The sequence below is a fragment of the Ursus americanus genome, chromosome 3 (assembly GCF_024610735.1).
Source record: "Ursus americanus isolate L20-20 chromosome 3, mUrsAme1.1.p, whole genome shotgun sequence".
Taxonomy (NCBI): Eukaryota; Metazoa; Chordata; class Mammalia; order Carnivora; family Ursidae; genus Ursus; species Ursus americanus.
The window spans coordinates 60,763,040-60,780,046 of NC_142129.1; the positions used below are offsets into that span (position 1 = coordinate 60,763,040).

The 17,007-nt window shown below is 36.6% G+C and overlaps 1 protein-coding gene across 3 annotated transcripts in view; it reads left to right on the plus strand.

Annotated features, from left to right (window-relative positions):
• The window catches only part of THSD7A (thrombospondin type 1 domain containing 7A), a 773,396-nt gene that overhangs the window by 276,046 nt on the left and 480,343 nt on the right, over positions 1-17,007 (plus strand). For all 3 annotated transcript variants that reach the window (XM_087861023.1, XM_087861022.1, XM_087861024.1), the window contains 2 exons: positions 10,384-10,477; positions 13,382-13,457. In XM_087861023.1, the coding sequence (XP_087717149.1) occupies positions 10,454-10,477; positions 13,382-13,457 (100 nt within the window). In that variant the 5' untranslated portion in view covers positions 10,384-10,453. The remainder of the gene's footprint in view (positions 1-10,383; positions 10,478-13,381; positions 13,458-17,007) is intronic.

Here is a 17,007-nt window from a genome sequence, read left to right on the forward strand (position 1 = left end):
TTGTCATATCCACTTGTTGGATACATCCTTTAAGAATAATATAGTGCCCTTCTGTGTCTAACAACAGTCTTTAGTTTAAAATCTAATCTGTCTGATATGAGAATTGCTACCCCAGCTTTCTTTTGAGGTCCATTGGCGTGAAAGATGGTATTCCGTCCCTTTACTTTCAGTCTGATTGTATCTTTAGGTTCAAAATGAGTCTCTTGTAGACAGCAAATGGATGGGTTATGTCTTTTTATCCAATCTGCAATCCTGTGGCGCTTTATGGGAGCATTTAGGCCATTTACATTGAGACTGAATATTGAGAGATAGGATTTTAATGATGCCATGTTGCCAGTACAGTCTTTGTTTCTATTAATTGTGACTTTCTGTTCTGTATCACTCTTGGGGCCTTTTTACTTTTGTAGAACCCCCCTTAATATCTCCTGTAGGGCTGGTTTCGTGGTTATGAAATTGGTCAATGAATGGCGATTCTGGAAGGTCTTTATTTCTCCATCAATTCTGAATGACAGCCTTGCTGGATAAAGGATCCTTGGCTGCATGTTTTTCTCTGAAAGAGCTTTAAATATGCCCCCCCCAATCCTTTCTCTCATTCCAGGTCTGTGTAGACAGGTCTGACGTAATTCTGATATCTTTGCCTTGGTACGTGAGAAATTTCTTTGCCCTGGCCTCTTTCAATACTGTATTCTTGGATCTAATATTTGCAAAATGCACTATGACATGATGTGGTGTAGGTTTGTCGTGGTTGAGCTTGGGAGGGGTCCTTTCTGCCTCTTGGACATGGATGTTTGTTTCCCTTGCTAGATTAGGGAAGTTTTCAACCACAGTTTGTTCAAATATCTCTTCTAGACCTCTTTTTCTCCACCCCCTCGGGGATGCCGATGATTCTGACATTGGAACGTTTCATTGAGTTAGTAATCTCCTGTAACCTACATTCTTGTGTGTGGATTTTTTTAAGTCCAGATTCTATTTTAGCTTTTTCTTCTACTAACCCATCCTCCAGTTCACTGATACGTTCTTCTGCCTCTTTCACCCTGGCCGTCAGAGCCTCTAGTTTTGATTGCATTTGGCTCATAGAATTTTTAATTTCTGCCAGATACGCTCTCATTTCCGCCCTTAGAGATTCTATATTGTCATTAACATTTTCGTTAATACTTTTTTTCAAGTCTACACATCATCTTGACCATTGTTACTGTGAATTCCATTTCTGATAATTTGGTTACATCCATATCCATTAGTTCTGTGGCAGAGGCCACAGACTCATTGTCTTTTCTTTGCTGGGGGGGATTTCTCCTTCTTGCCATTCTGATGAGGAGAGGTTGCGGGGTTGTCCAGAGCCCAAATTATTGACCGGGACCCAGGCCGTGCGCCCTTGTTTTATAGGGATCTTAGTGATGGGTCCTTTCTCTATTCTTTTGGATAAGTCTTGCCAGTGGTCTTTCAATTTTATTAATTCTCTCAAAGAACCAGCTTCTAGTTCTGTTGATCTGCTCTACTGTACTCCTGGTTTCTAATTCATTGATTTCTGCTGTAATCTTGGTCAACTGCTTCCTCGTGATAATTTTGAATTATCTTGAATTTTCAGCCTGCCTTCTGGGGGAGGGGCCTGCCGCGCCTATACTCAGGCAACCCTGTTTGGGTAGAGTCTCCGTGTGCCCTGGGAGGGGGGATGGGGATGGGCACACTGTGAGCCGGTATTTCCAGGCTTTTATTCTCTGGCGGCTTTCCCTGGCGGTTTGCTGTGCCTCTTCTGAGAGTCAGAGCAGCAGTGGCCGAATTTCAGCCTCTGTCTCAGAACAGAGGGATTGCGGACTGTTCTCTACCGATGTTCTGGCCACTTTAACTCTTACTGTTGGTGCTGCCCAACCCTGCAGCGTCCCAGGATGTGCGCCCCACACCCGGCGTCCCAGCCCTCACTTCCAGGGCTGGCGCGTCTCTGTCCTTTGTGTTTCTCACACCGCCAGCCGCCCCCGTGCGCTCCGGAGCTCCCGGTCTCAGTCTGGTGCCAGTGAGCACACTGGAGTTCCGTTTCAGTCTCGTGGCGCGCTCCCCGGCTCATGGTCTCAGTCTGCTGTCTCACGGGTGCTGGCCCACAAGTCCACCCGCTCCCCCGTGCAGGTGGCTACTGCTTCCCGGCGCCTGAACACGTCGGCTCCCTACTCCTTCCGTTTATCTTCCGATATCTGTGCGCGGTTTCACAGCTCCCTGCTTCGTACCTCAATACTCAGCGCTGGAGATATTCATTTGTAGAGATGCAGATGTATCTTCCTGCATCTCAGGCTGATTCCTTGGATGTTCAGGCTAGTCTGGTACCTATCCAGCTCGACTCAGGGGACCTGCTGAAAAAGTGGTCCCCTACTCCTCCGCCATCTTAACTCCTGGGTCTAAATAGGGAATTCTTAAAGGAAAACACAGAAAGTGACTTTTTGTCTTGTGATGTATGTATCTTTAATAAAGTGTCAGTAAGGTTGTATGCTCTTAAAACTTTCATTTAACATATATTAAGTATTTTCCCATACCACTGATAACTTTCTATAATGTATTTCTAGTGAATGCATAGTATTGAATCATAAAAATAATCTTGTTTACTTAGCCACATACCTGTATTTGAACATTTAAGTTGTTTATAGACACTTGCTCGTATAAATAACTCAGTAGAAACATTGTTAAAAATCTCTCATTACATGGTAAAATCCTTATACATTGCTGTAAAGGACAAAGGGAACATCCATTTTAAGCGATTTTGATACTTACTGTTGATGTGCTCACCAGAATTTTTGTACCTGTTTTTGCTCCTAAGGAGAGCCACTAATAATACGTTTGTAATTCCTCTAGTAAATAAATAAATATATGTTAACAGTATAAAAAAAATTTAGTTTAAAGATTTTTTAAGATTTATTTATTTGACAGAGAAAGAGAGAGAGCCAGCCAGCGAGAGAGGGGACACAAGCATGGGGAGTGGGAGAGGAAGAAGCAGCCTCCCAGCAGAGCAGGGAGCCTGATGCGGGGCTCGATCCCAGGACCCTGGGATCACGCCCTGAGTCGAAGGCAGATGCTTAATGACTGAGCCACCCAGGCGCCCAAACAGTATAAAAATTTTTTAAAGTATCTCAAGAATATAAATCACATAAACATAAAAATCAGAACTCCCCCAGTCTCACTACTTAGGTATATAAGAAGAAACTCATAAGCAGTTAATGGCCCCACCAGATGTTTAAGATAGAATTTTGCTTGCAGCCTCCCTCGTACCTTGAAGAGTTGTTTTTTCTCCCCCCTAGTCTTTTTTTTTTTAAAGCTTTTTTTTTGTTGTTTTGTTTTAAGATTTTATTTATTTATTTGACAGAGACAGCCAGCGAGAGAGGGAACACAAGCAGGGGGAGTGGGAGAGGAAGAAGCAGGCTCCTAGCGGAGGAGCCTGATGTGGGGCTCGATCCCAGAACGCCGGGATCACGTCCTGAGCCGAAGGCAGACGCTTAACAACTGAGCCACCCAGGCGCCCTGAGTCTTTTTTGTTTTTAATTATTAATTGAATATACTTTCACATTCATTCCATTTTCCCCCTTTTTTCAACTAACTTTGAAGTTGCATACTTTATTTTTGTACCTTTACAGTTTGCTGTTGAAACATTTATTACTATCCTGGGTCTATACTGTATTAACAACTTTACTGGTTTCCCAAAGAATGCAAGTATTATACAGGGCAGTAACACTGATCACCCCTCTCCTGACACAAATATTTTTGTCCAGTATTTTGTTATCGTTATTCCATATGGTAAAAATTGATTTAGGTTTGCATATATATTTACCATTTTTCTCGATATTTTTCTTGCATCTCTAACATTTCTCATTCCTTAAATTTCCATTTCAAATATGTGTATATTCTGTATCTTTTAAGTACTACTCCTGATGTGTATATTCTGCAAGTATTGCAGGATTTCCTTTTGCATAGTTACGTTTTTTCAATGGCTTTCTCATTCTCTACGAGGTAAGAGCCGTGCAGACTCAGTGTTTCTCAGAAAATATGGTTAATTAATTGTCAGTGTCCCTCAGTTTCAGCCTGCTTTTGTGAAGGTCATATCTTTTCAGCTATCCAGAGGGGATAAGCTTACTTTACACAGCTCTAAGTCACACTGTGGCTTTAAGATTTCTTTGGTCCATTCTGTCTCAACTAAAATCATGTTTTTTTTTTTTCTCCCCCAGCCTTAATCTGTTTGTTGCTGGTTTTTTGTTTTTTGTTTTTTTTTTCTGGTAAATTATTGAATGGAATACTTGTGAAGGGAAAATTTCTAGAGTTTAATTCTATCAGAGTTCTTCACTTCTGTGGCTCAACCTGTTTCAGGCAATAATGGCGTTCTATGAAACACCTTTGTATATTGTCCCATTATTCTTTTTGTTTCAGTGAACATTTTCATGATGTGTGGTGTTACGTAGCAGTAAAGGGAGCAGCTATTTACCATGTTACTTGGAAGTCTCCAAACTAACGTTCTGCGGATAACCTCTGAAACATCATGCTAGTGGAGCTTGCACAATAAATAGCATTTTGATTTTTATCTCTGTGCTTTGTCTTCTTCTCTTCTAATCTTGCCAGTTTTTGGATATATAGCATTCTTCATAAATCTCCCATTTATGTATTCCATTAACTTTTTAAATTCTAGTATCTATCTCTTTCTGAATAAAACTCTTTTAAGTTTTGCAGTCTGTCCTTGATATCTATTCTGAAATTCAATTTTACCTGTCCAGAATTTTGTTGAAGTTCTACATCTACTTATTTTATGGTTTCTCAACTGTAATATATTCAAATTCTGATTCTCTTTTTTTTGGCTTATTTCAGTTGTCTTTCCTTCTTGCCATTTCCAATCTGCTTTCACAAGGTCAAAACACCAGAATCAGTTTTGTAGTAAACTTTTGTTTGGGTTCCAAGACCTAATTCTGTATTTTCAATGTCTTTTTTTTTTTTTTTCTGTACTTACTCTGCTTTCCAGATACCATCACTGCTGTTCAGTTATTCATTATATTTGACTTATTAAGGAGTAAAAGCCTTCAAGCTAGGTTCCACATACCTGACTGTCCCCCTAAAATCATCTCCAGACATATTAAATACATTCTCTTCTTAATATAGACTTTGTTTTCCACTTCAAATTTTTGTTTATATATCTTTAGCCCTAATAAATCCAATTCCTTATATTCTTTGCTATTAAAACTTGTGGCCAGATAGATACTAATCACAGCACAGCAAATGTAGTTACGAACTATTCCTGATCCTCCAGGTGGAACACTTTCTACTTTTTTTTTTTTTAATTCCAAGAGCATTTTAGAGATCTTGGCCTTTGTAGTGTGTGTGTGTGTGTGTGTGTGTATACACAATGTTTTTTATGCATCTAACTTTACCTGTAAGCTTTACCTGTAAGATTCTAGAATACTGCTGTCCAGTATAGTTGTGTTTTGCCACATTTGGGTTTTGAGCACTTGCAATATGTCTGACTTGAGATGTGCTGTAAATGTAAAATGTGTACCAGATTTTGATAACTTGGTATGGAAGAAAAATAATGTAAAATCTTAATAACCTTTTATAGTGAACAGTAACAGCTTCAAGTATGCTGCAGCTTGTAGCACATACATACAAATGTTTGTATAAATGTTGACTACGTTAATATTGAATCAATTCTGAAGTAACATAGTTTCCAGCAAAATAGCCTAGTTTAAAGTATACCTCAGGGCCCCTGGGTGGCTCAGTTAAGTGTCCGACTCTTGATTTTGGCTCAGGTCATGATCTCAGGGTTATGAGTTCGAGCCCGCATTGGCTCTGCACTGGGCATGGATCCTGATTAAGATTCTCTTTCTCCCTCAGCCTCTGTACCCTCCCTTCCCTCTCTCTAAAAAAGAAAAAAAAAAAAATATATATATATGTAGATCATCCTGGAGGATAGAGACTCTTGTTTACTGTTTTCCCTTCTTTGTACACAACATAACAACTGAAGCATCCTTCCAAGCTTGAGAACCTCCGTAGTTTTTCATAACCCTTAGGATACCCTTGAGGTAGAGCAGTATTAAAGAACAGTAACTAGTTAAATTATATTTTTGAGGCCTGAAAGAACCTCCTTACATAGGAGGCAGCTCCTTACATAACAGTCAGGGATTAGCTGAGACCCCAAGATTATCTAGGTAAACAAGTGTTATCTGATAATGATACATTTTGGTTGCTTTGTGTTGCATGAAGTCATGGCTTTAGTTTATGATGCAAGAAATGTTGACAATCTGACATAGAGACACTCTGAAATTGGACTTGTGTCTTTCTGGTATAAATGACCTTGCAGCACAGTTGATAGACTTTTCCCCCTCCTCTAAAGCCGGGAGCACAGCAGTGTCCACTTGAATGGCAAATTGTGATAAAGTAGCAGGAGCAAAATTGCATAGCATAATCACTGCAATTTTTTATTGAATTGAGCCCTTTGCTCTTTCTCTTGACAGAACAGCTTATTGAATGTATGTGTGGAAAACAAAGGCAGTAAAGAAAAATACCTTTTTCTTTTCTTTCATTCTTTTTTTTTTTTTTTTTTTTTGGCTGATAATAGAATAGAAAATCTGTCTACTTCCAGAGTGCATTTCTTAAGTGGAAGAACATTTTCAGGTACAAACAGACTCTTTAGAAATATCATAAAACTGTGCCGCTCAAGGGCAATTCAGTGACTGATGAGGCTTTTTTCTGACAGTCTGGTCAGCTTGAACAATGGAAGTTTCTGTGTCCTTTATTCCTGGAAAATGGAGAAATTCCACAAACTAATACATATTTTTCATTAAAAGAAAGATGATTTTAACAGATGGCTAATGTTTTATTTTGTACATTTAATAATAAAAGATCTGTCAGCTGTAGGTTAAAGTTTTATAATGAACATGGTTTAAGAGAAAATCAGTTGTTCAGAATTTAAGATAGAAATTGACATTGGCAATTTCTGGGTTTGAATCATAGCTTCAGCAGGGACAGAACTGAGAATGAGGCTTCCTGACTTTCCTTAGCACTCTCAAATGTAATAATCTTGGAAAATAAAATCCTGAAGTATTTTATTTCATTGACTCTTCATTTAAAAACAGGGAAGTGGTATCTTTCACAAAAATGTTTTGGTAAAATTTATTGATGGAACAAATGCCTCAGTTTTCAGATATTGGGTTTTAGTATTTCGTGTTTGTTCCTACCCATTCCAGTAGATGATATATTCTGATATAATTGATATTTTCATTTATATTATTTCAATTCATCCTAATTATGAAGACTAGGAAGACTGTCATATATTTTAAATATTCTTAAAAAGAGTGCAAAATTGAAGTGAATATCAAGGGTCTTTGGACTTCTACCCTTTTGTAAAATTTTTCCTCCTTGTTAAGAAAAATTAGAAACATATTTTCGAATTATATACAATGCCCTTTAACACTAAATACCTTGATCATAATATTAACTGGTTTTCCAGAATTATTTAGCACAAATACCGTTTTATAAAGCATTTTATTCTGGAATGTTTTCCAAGGCAAGGAGTAGAAATTATATTACACTGCAAACTTGGCAAAGTGTTAGTATATTTTATAGAAAAATCCCTTATTTGGCAGAATAGCTTGAAAAGGCTGGCAGGTATTTATTCTTACCTATTCTCTGGGAATTCCCTACTATCCATTTGAACTTCCTTTATTACTGATAAATCTTAAATGTCAGTTGATAAGGTCTTATCTCAAAGAGAGTTGGACATAGAATAGTTGGGCCTACTAAGAAACTAAAATTAAACCACTCTTAAATACCCATTAGCTGTCTTCCACCTTTCTCTTTTATTGGCACTCAAATATATATTGGCTAATTGAATGAGACAATTTATTATTGAGCACTGATAAAAAATTAAGAATTTAAAAGGAAGGGGCAGTAAGAAGAGCAGAAGGTATGAATTTCATATCTCTTTTTCACTGTATCCCCAAAGCATTTTGATTTATATATTTATATGGTTCTCATAATTTCATCTTTCAGTGTTCAGGACTAAGATCTTACTTGCGGCTAGGAATACTGTAGTAGGTTACAACATTTTGGAGTATCTTCCTTATTGCTTTTTAATTCAGTTAGGTGAAGAACATAGGGAAGAATTGAAAGGCATTAAAAAAAGTTATAAAGATAACATATTTAAGTACTGAACTGTTAATAGAGTTTACATCACATAAAGAAAAGTTAAAATGCCAACTTATTTTATCTGATTTACTAATTCATAAAATACCATCAATTTGAATAGCTACTGTATTTTATGTTTTTTAGGCTCAAATTTTATTAAGGTATGCATTATACAAGTAAAATTGAAAGCACTTTTTTTTTTTATGGGAAGTATACAAACAACCTAAAGTTTTAAATGGGCTATTAAACAAAAAAGTGAAATTAATGTTATTTCAGTTAGTACATTCCTACGTAGCAGTTATGTGTACCTGATTTTGTACCATCTGTTTGGTATATTAAAACTCCCTACTGGCTTATAAATTCTAATTTGAAAAAGAAATACTAATAGATAATTTCCTCATGATTCCTTGTCTCATAAATCATTGTGAATGAGAAGAAAACCATGTTTTATCACCCATTCTGTGTCTTTAGTATCAAAAGTGCCAGTTCCTGATGGCCCAGATCATGTAAGATTCTTAATCCTCTGGTAGTTTCTCAAATTCTGTCCTGAAGCTTGCTTCCTCACATCACTGAAGCTCTTTCCTTTCCTGAAAGCTCAGTTCTGTTCTCATCCTGGAAGGATACAGTTGCTGCAGATGCCCTGCTGCTACTGTTTGGGCACTGATGGGCTCCTGCTGTTTTGGCATAAATGTTGCATTTACACACCAGAATCCTTGGCATTTGGGAGAACTGTTATCATGACGATGATGAATTTGTGAACCAGAGTGTGTTTTTGTGCTTTGTATCCTATTTTTCATTCACTTAGTGTCTTTTGTTTTGGTGCCTCAAATAAGCGTGATTTATTTTCACACTTTTATTTGTAGATCACGGTGTACTTTCAGGTATGCATCCGAGCAAATTTTATTTTCCTGTGGGGTTGTGTTTTATCTAGTGCATACTTGTCACTTTTTTACTAGTTTTGTTCCTGTTTAAATTTCTTCTTGTTTAGAAGACATGTGTGCTGTTGAAAAGCTCAGATTTGGGGAAAAGACCTACCGGGATTTTAAACTGAGCACCATTCCTTTGTGGTATTGGAAAAGTTATTTCATACTTCAAGTCTTAGTTTTACCATGTAGAAATGAGAATAATACTACCCTTTCTTTATAAAATGCTTGTGATGACTACATCAAATAATGCATCTAATATATACAGCACTAGGAAGAGGTTGAACAAGTTTTAGCATTCCTTCTGTTCCAGAATTTCATTAAATTTTCCAAATTAGTAAGTGATGGGGATAAAATAAGACTTACCTAAGTTGGTCCTTGGTAGGTTTGCTAAATAGATTCTGCATAGGCCTGTCATTCGAAACTGATTTTTTTTGCATTAAAAAAATATTTTTTGGTATAGTTGACACATGAGGGTACATTAGTTTCAGATGTACAACATAATGATTTAACTTCTCTGTATGTAATGCTATGCCTGCCACAGGTGTGGCTACCATGTGTCACCATAGAGGGTTATTAAATGCCATCGACTATATTCTCTAGGCTGTGCCTTTTATTCCAGTGACTTACACATTCCCTAACTGGATGCCTGTATCTCCCACTCCCCTTCATTCATTTTCCTAAGTTCCACAGCATGATCTAGGAACCCGATCAGTTGAAGTTATAAAACTCCAGAATTTGCCTAAAGTAGGGTCAAATTTGACCAAGACAAGGCGGGTATTAAAAAATCTCACAGTGAGCACTTTGTTTCACAGCATATTTTAAAGGGACCAAGGAATCTGTCCTGTACACAAGATATTCTTCCTAATAAATGTGCCTCATTCTCATCCATTTCCCTAAAATTGTTGTAAGTTGACCTTGCTTTAATAGGCATATTTTCTGAAAGGATGATATGAGGATATTAGTAATTTATAACGCAATGTGAATTATTTTATTAGAATGTTCTATAGGGGGGAATTTGGCTAATAGGAGTTTTAATTAAGGGTCGGGGCACAAATGAGCATAACACATATCGGTGATTTTGTAAATTTTCCTGGCCTAAGAAATAACCAGGTAAATAAGATGCCAGTTTGAGTTTTCAATTAAAAAAATACACTGAAGTTGATCAGAAGGTTGATTCATCCTATAGCAGTTCTAAAGACAGTAGTATATCATTGCTGTACCATCTAGCCCCAAACTTACATTTAGTGATATTAAGGGTCCTGTTCTGTATACATAAGAAAATGACCCCAAAATCTTTATCTTGTGCTCCATCTTTTAGGCAATAGATAATGCTACGAGAACAGTGACAATTGGTTAAGGAACCACTTCCATTCTATACATGTAAGAAGATGAGGCTTTACTCTTCATTCAAGGTAGGTAATGGAGGAGGGCTTAGAAAATGGGGGAAGGTCTTTCCTCCAATCTCAAGGCGAGGTTGCAGATTTTGAGAATTGGGTCTATTGAGGCAGAATGGCTAATTGTCATGGGGTTACTTTCAGCTACCTTAGTAATTTATTGAGATAAAAGCTGCGTGTGTGTGTGTGTGTGTGTGTGTGTGAGAGAGAGAGAGAGAGAGAGAGAGAGAGAGGGAGAGGGAGAGAGGGGAGAAAGAGAAAAAATGTGTGAGTGTGTAAGCCTAATGAGTTTGACCAGCTTGAATAAGATGAATTATAGAGAAAGGTGATTGGAGCTCTTACATGTATACTTTTGACACATTTCCAAAGTTCTTGGCTCCTTTCAGGACATATCTGATTTTTTCTCAAATTTGACAGAGACTTGCTAGGCAACTAATTTAGTAGGTATTTTATCTATCCTTGCCTTCAGTAAATATCTTGTACCTCGGGCCCTTGCTTTTGGATTGAAAATGGATTCCTAATATTTATATGGGTGGAATTACCTGAAAGAGGGAAGATACTTATGAGAGGTATATAAGTGTTTTCTAGAGAAACAGAACATACATATGTGATACATATGTGTAGATATATGTAAATATACATAATATATGGAGAGGATCAGAGGGACAGGGGAGGGGAGGCAGAAGTGTAGGGGTTAGGGGGAGAGAGAGGGATAGCAGTAGGGAAAGAGGGAGGGAGGGAAAGAGACTATTATGAGGAATTGATTCACACAGCTGTGAAGGGTGACAAGTCCCCAAATAAGCAGTTGGAAAGCTGGAGCCCTGGGAGAGCTGATGTATAGTTCTATTCTGAAGGACAACAGCCTTGAGACTCAGCAAGAGCCATTCTTTCAATTTGAGCCCAAAGCCGTTGTTTCAGTTTGAGCTGGTGTTCCAGCTCGAGGCAGTGAGGCAGGAGTTCCTTGGTACTCTAAGGAGGAGAATAAAAACATAAGCCATAGACTGGAAGAAAATATTTCAAGTCACATTTCTGGCGATTTGTAACTACATGTATAAAGAACTTCTAAAACTCAATAACCAAAAACAATTTTAAAAATAGATGAGAGGATTTGCACTTCTGGAAAGGTGGAGGAAACATAATTTTAAAAAATTTTTCCTATGCAGTGAAACTAAAAATCCTGTAAATTATATAGAGAAAATGTGTAGAGAGAAGATAACTATTAGTGTTGGAGAGAGCACAGACACTCTGGGGACCTCAGGACCCAAGAAACGACATGTTGGTCAATTTCTTGAGTTTTCATTTTGCCTTTTATATCCCAAAGTAGGACCTAAAGTTGGAAATGTAGAAAAAGCAATAGGCACAGACAAAAGAAAAAAAGTCCTAACAAAAGCTTGCTCAACCCAGACAAAGACCAGATGATGGCATCCTAGCAAGATAGACAATAACCACTCTGTACAAGCCATATACCAAGAAGACAAATGTGGTCCCTTCCCTCACCTCTTCTTCTGACCATGCTGTAGCAAGACACCCACTGTGTTGGTGTCACACGAGGTCAAGTAGAGAACTGGGACTTTTATGTCTACCATCCAGTAACTGAACCCTTCCATGGTCTCATCGGAAGCCAGTTAAAGAGCTCGGACTTGCTGGTGAGGATGAATGAGGTGTCCCGCCTTTCCCTCACTGGGATGTTGTCAGAGGAGGAACAGTAGAGAGGGAAATAGAATTACATGATTACAGTAATACGTAAATCGTTGTCCCTAGAAAAAATCCACTAACGCCTGCTGAAACTAGCAAGTATAGGATCAACAGGAATGGAATACTTACATAGTCTCCAAGTGTCCTCCCTCTAAAAATGTATTAAAAGGCAATAGTACATATCAACCTCATAGACTTCCTGATATGCACTCACTGAGAAGAACATATCATCTCTGTATGATTCATTAAAGTCATACAAAATGTAAGCCAAATCAAAAGAACACATCAGATACTCTAAATTGAAGGATAGTCAAAAAAAATAACAGTGTCATGAAAAATAAGGGAAAATTGAGGAAACAGATAGGAGATGAAAGCAACCCGGAACCAAATGCCATGTGGAATCCTGAATTGAATCATGGAACGTACGAGACAATAGAGGAAAACTACGAATGTTGAACAAATTCAATATATTAGAAGTATTCTACTAAAGTTAATTTCTTAGTTTTGATAAATAGTCTGTGGTTAAGTAAAAAGTTAAGGAGAAGTTGAGTGATGGATCTCATTGGTTTATAATCTGTAGTATTTTCAAACTCCTATGGGAATCTAAAATTATCAGAAAATTAAAAGTTAAATTTAGACACTTGTACCGTAAGCTGGAGAAATAGAACATAATGATTGCAATCAATAAATCTGTTTTCTTTACTCATGTCCCATTTCACTGTTTGGTCTCTTTTTTCACTGTGTTTTCCTAGTCTGTTTATCTGATACTTCCTAGAAATAGTTTTGCTTCATGCTGTTAACTGTTATAAATGTATACTGGACTCCTGAAGTTTTCAGAGAAGTATTTGAGTAACATTATTTCCAAAGATCATACAGTTTTTTTAAAACTGTTCAGTCAATACAAAAAGTATGTCATGTAATTTTAATGCTACTCAGAACCATTTAGTTTCTAGGAAAATTGCAAAGATACAAAACAATCCCTGCCTCAAAGGTAATACTGTGGGCATTAATTTTAATTCTTTTCATTTTTTACTTTGAACAGATATTTGCATCTTTTTTTTCGGTGGCTTCTTTAGGTGAAGGAATGTTAGATGGAATTTTAGAGAAATGTTTACAACCATCAAGGGCTAGATTCCATTATATTAATATAAAAAGTAAGTTAGCATTTCCCATGCAGTATAAAAAGTTGTGTTTGTAATATCTGAGAGATTCTTTTATTTTAAGCAGGTCCAGGAAATTATCAGAGCTCATCTTCCAGACTCATCTACAACTCAGCTCAAAGATGTCGTTGGCACAACTAATGGTAATTATAAGTGATAACACAGCAGTGACAGTTTCTGGTTTACCTTGTATTTTTATATCACCTCATTTAATTCTCATGGCTCCTCTCCGAGTAGCTTAAAAGTGTGAGAAAATGTCAAACCTCAAGAAAAATCTGAAACCCAGAAATAAGAGTACCAAGACTGCTATCACTTAAAAAAAGGAATTAAAAAATGACAATTATCATATCAGGATTAAGGTGGGGGAGAAGATGCTACCTGTTTGCTAGGAAAAGAATCTTTTGAGCTCTTAGTAATATCAGAGGAATAAAGTGAGTCATGTTCAAGGAGCTAAGTAAACTTGAGAGCTTGTTTGGAGGTTTTAGTAAGGGAGCATAGCTACTTGTATACCTTACCTATCAGGGAAGGGCGTCCTCTTCTACCGAGTGCACCGCTTTGGGGAGGGACCTACATGGAGGTGAGGGAGGGAGGGGACACCCACCTAGCCAGCCAGATCAGCTGAATCAATCTTGGTGATCAATGGAGTGACAGATGTCGTAGCCAGATCACCCTCACATCTGGAGGTAAGTAAAATTAAGGAGCAATGTAAGGATTATACTTGAACGTCTTCCTTTGCAATAAGGAAAAAAAAAAAAGAATTCAAGTGAAATCTTATTTTTTATAGCTCACACATATTTGTTGATTTACTTTCCTTTTCCTTAGCATTTGTCTATCATTTTGCATTCTTGTCTGAACTATCCATCAGGATGTGGAAAACAACCAGTGCCATTATTTCAAGCCACAAAAAACCTGTATCGGATTTTGAGTATATTGAGTTAGGCTAAGGAGTTTGTTTTTATTACATTGCTGCCCAGCTGAGGTAAAAATTTAAGGAATTTTGAGGCGTTTTAATTCTAAGGAGTATGTAGTGGAATCTCATTTGGGGTTTAATTTGCATTTTTCTGATGACCAATGATATTGAGCAAAATTTCATGTGCTTATCATTTGTGTCTCTTTTGTGAAAGGTCTTATCAAACAGTTTGCCTAATTTTAATGGGTTTATTTAGTTATTTATTTTTGAGATCTAAGAGTTCATAATTGCTATATGTTCTTTGACAGAAAATGCATTACAGATATTTTCTGTTATGTGTGGTTTTATTTTCTTAGTAGTGTTTTTCAAAGAGCAAAGTTTTAAATTTTGATACCCAATTTATCACTTTTTATGTTTTTAGTTTGTACTTCTTATTACCTATCTTAGAAATCTTTGCCTATACCAGGGTGGCAAAGATATTTGTTTTCCTTGGGACTTTATGTAATTTTAGCTTTTATATTTCGTTTCATAATTCACTTTGAGTTAATTTTTGTATGTGGTGGAATTTAAGGGTCAATTTTTTTTTTTACTGGAAAACCAGTTGTTGCAGCATCTTTGTTGAAAAGGCTATCATTTCTACCACTGAATTGCTTTGTTATCTCTCCTGAAAATCAAATAGGTATGCATATGTGAGTTCATTTCTGAACCCTGTCTTTGATCCCACTGAACTGTCTAGTCTTTAGCAAATCCCAGACAATGTAGATATGTAGTCATTTTTGCAAGCAAGTAGTGTAGGACCTCTTGGCTTTCTTTTTAAAAGGTTTATCTTTCCTAGATCCTTTTATTTATATATATATTTTAGAAATAGCCTTTCAATTTCTTAAAAAAAAAAGCCTGTGTTTTTGAATGGAATATACATATCCACTTGTAGACAATTTACATAATTATATTTTCATAATTTCAGGTAACGTGCGTGTACACAAGCATTATACATATGTATGTGTATTGTATGTATATATCTATATCGTATATGTATATATTATGCATATGGTATATAGTATTTTATACGATTGTGTATAGTAGCATACTGTACATATAATCTCTCTTTATAACCTAAGTTCTTAAAATTTTGAGAAAATAGTTGAGTAAATTTAAGAGAAATTCAGTATAAAGCAAATTGGCAAGCTCTGTCCCCATGTCATTGGCATTTCATAATTTTTTAAAAGTTGCTTTTAAGATTTATGATGCCCGTGAGAAAATCTGTTCAAAAAAGAAGAAAGAATGGTGTATTTGTAGAGACTAGGCCTGTAAAGAGCGAGGGAAGAAGGAAGATAAGAATTCTCTTAACTAATTCCCTAAACTCCATTTTGGCCTTTCATCCCAAGGACTTCCCTGTTTCTGTCTTTTGTCACACACTGTTTTACTTGAAATCTTCCTGAAAGATTTTTATTTTTCTCCTTCCACATCTTTTTTGTTGCTTTGTGACATATGTGGAATACCTAGCTCTTTTCAATCTATTTAAATAGGGTTTCCAGAACCGTACTATGTTTAACCTTTGCTCCAGTCTAAAGCTGATCTTTATATTTCCATAATCACATTTCTGCATTATCACAGTATTATGAACTATGACTTATTGGCTCAGAAATAGGTGTTCATCCATATTAATTTGGTTATTCCATTATATCTTTTCACTTAAGTTTGTCGTATGCTGTCCTGTACATATGTTTAAGTGTAAAGACAGAAACAAAATAATGGTCAGATAGGTCTTTATTTTGTCATAGTTTTTCATTTCTCTCCGTAGTGGACCTGTCTTAGGTAGACTTGGTCAGTTAGAAGTGGCTGTCTGGGTAAAGACGAGAGAAGCCACATCTCTACTTCATGGTTAAAAAGGGGCGGATAATCAGATAGTGATGTCTGTCAGGGGCTTGGGTAGGAGTTGCTTATGCGTCAAACCTACCTTATATTATTTGCCTCAAATGTGGGCTTATTCCTTTCCTTATCTTCCTATTATAAACATGGTTCAAATAGTAACTCTAGTGTTACTATCCCCTTCTAGGTTTAGCATTCATCATATTCTTAGAGTATATAACAATGTAGTCATTAATTTTGGTGTCATGTGAGCATGTTTTCATCATTTCATTTCCAAATGATTTAAAACCAAGCTGATTATATGTGTGTGTGTGTGTGTGTGTGTGTGTGTGTGTGTGTGTGTGTGTGTATTTGGTCTGAAATAGATAGGAAAATAAAAAGACCAGTCTTTCCTCACAGAGAGTTTGTAAAGCCCTGGGCTAAATAGCTTTGATTAACTTAAATGGCATCCCACATTTGGAAAAGGGATATAATCTGAATATGAAATCCTTGAAACATGATCCTTAGCCCCAATTATTTTGTTTTAAATTTTTGATGTTATATGGAAATCATTGTTAGGGACTTGCTCTTCCCCTTTAAGTTGTCTTCAGGTCTAATGACACTTTGGATTTGCTTTGCTGTTTCCATGCAAAGATACCTCAATTATTTTAAGACTTTACGACAGATTTTAAATGCATTGTTAAAAGAAAATAGTCTGTCCTAAAGCAAAGGCTTTTATCATCAATGGTTACACACAAGTTTTTAGTGGATTACTGGATTCTAGGTGTAAAGTCATTGTAACATCATTTAAAAATTAAAAATAAAACTACAATAGTGCTCTTTAGTGGCCACAGCATATTTCATAGTTCATATTTGCCTAGTTAAAAAACATGTTACCTATCTGAATAGCTTTTCTAAGTGAATTATGTGACTGA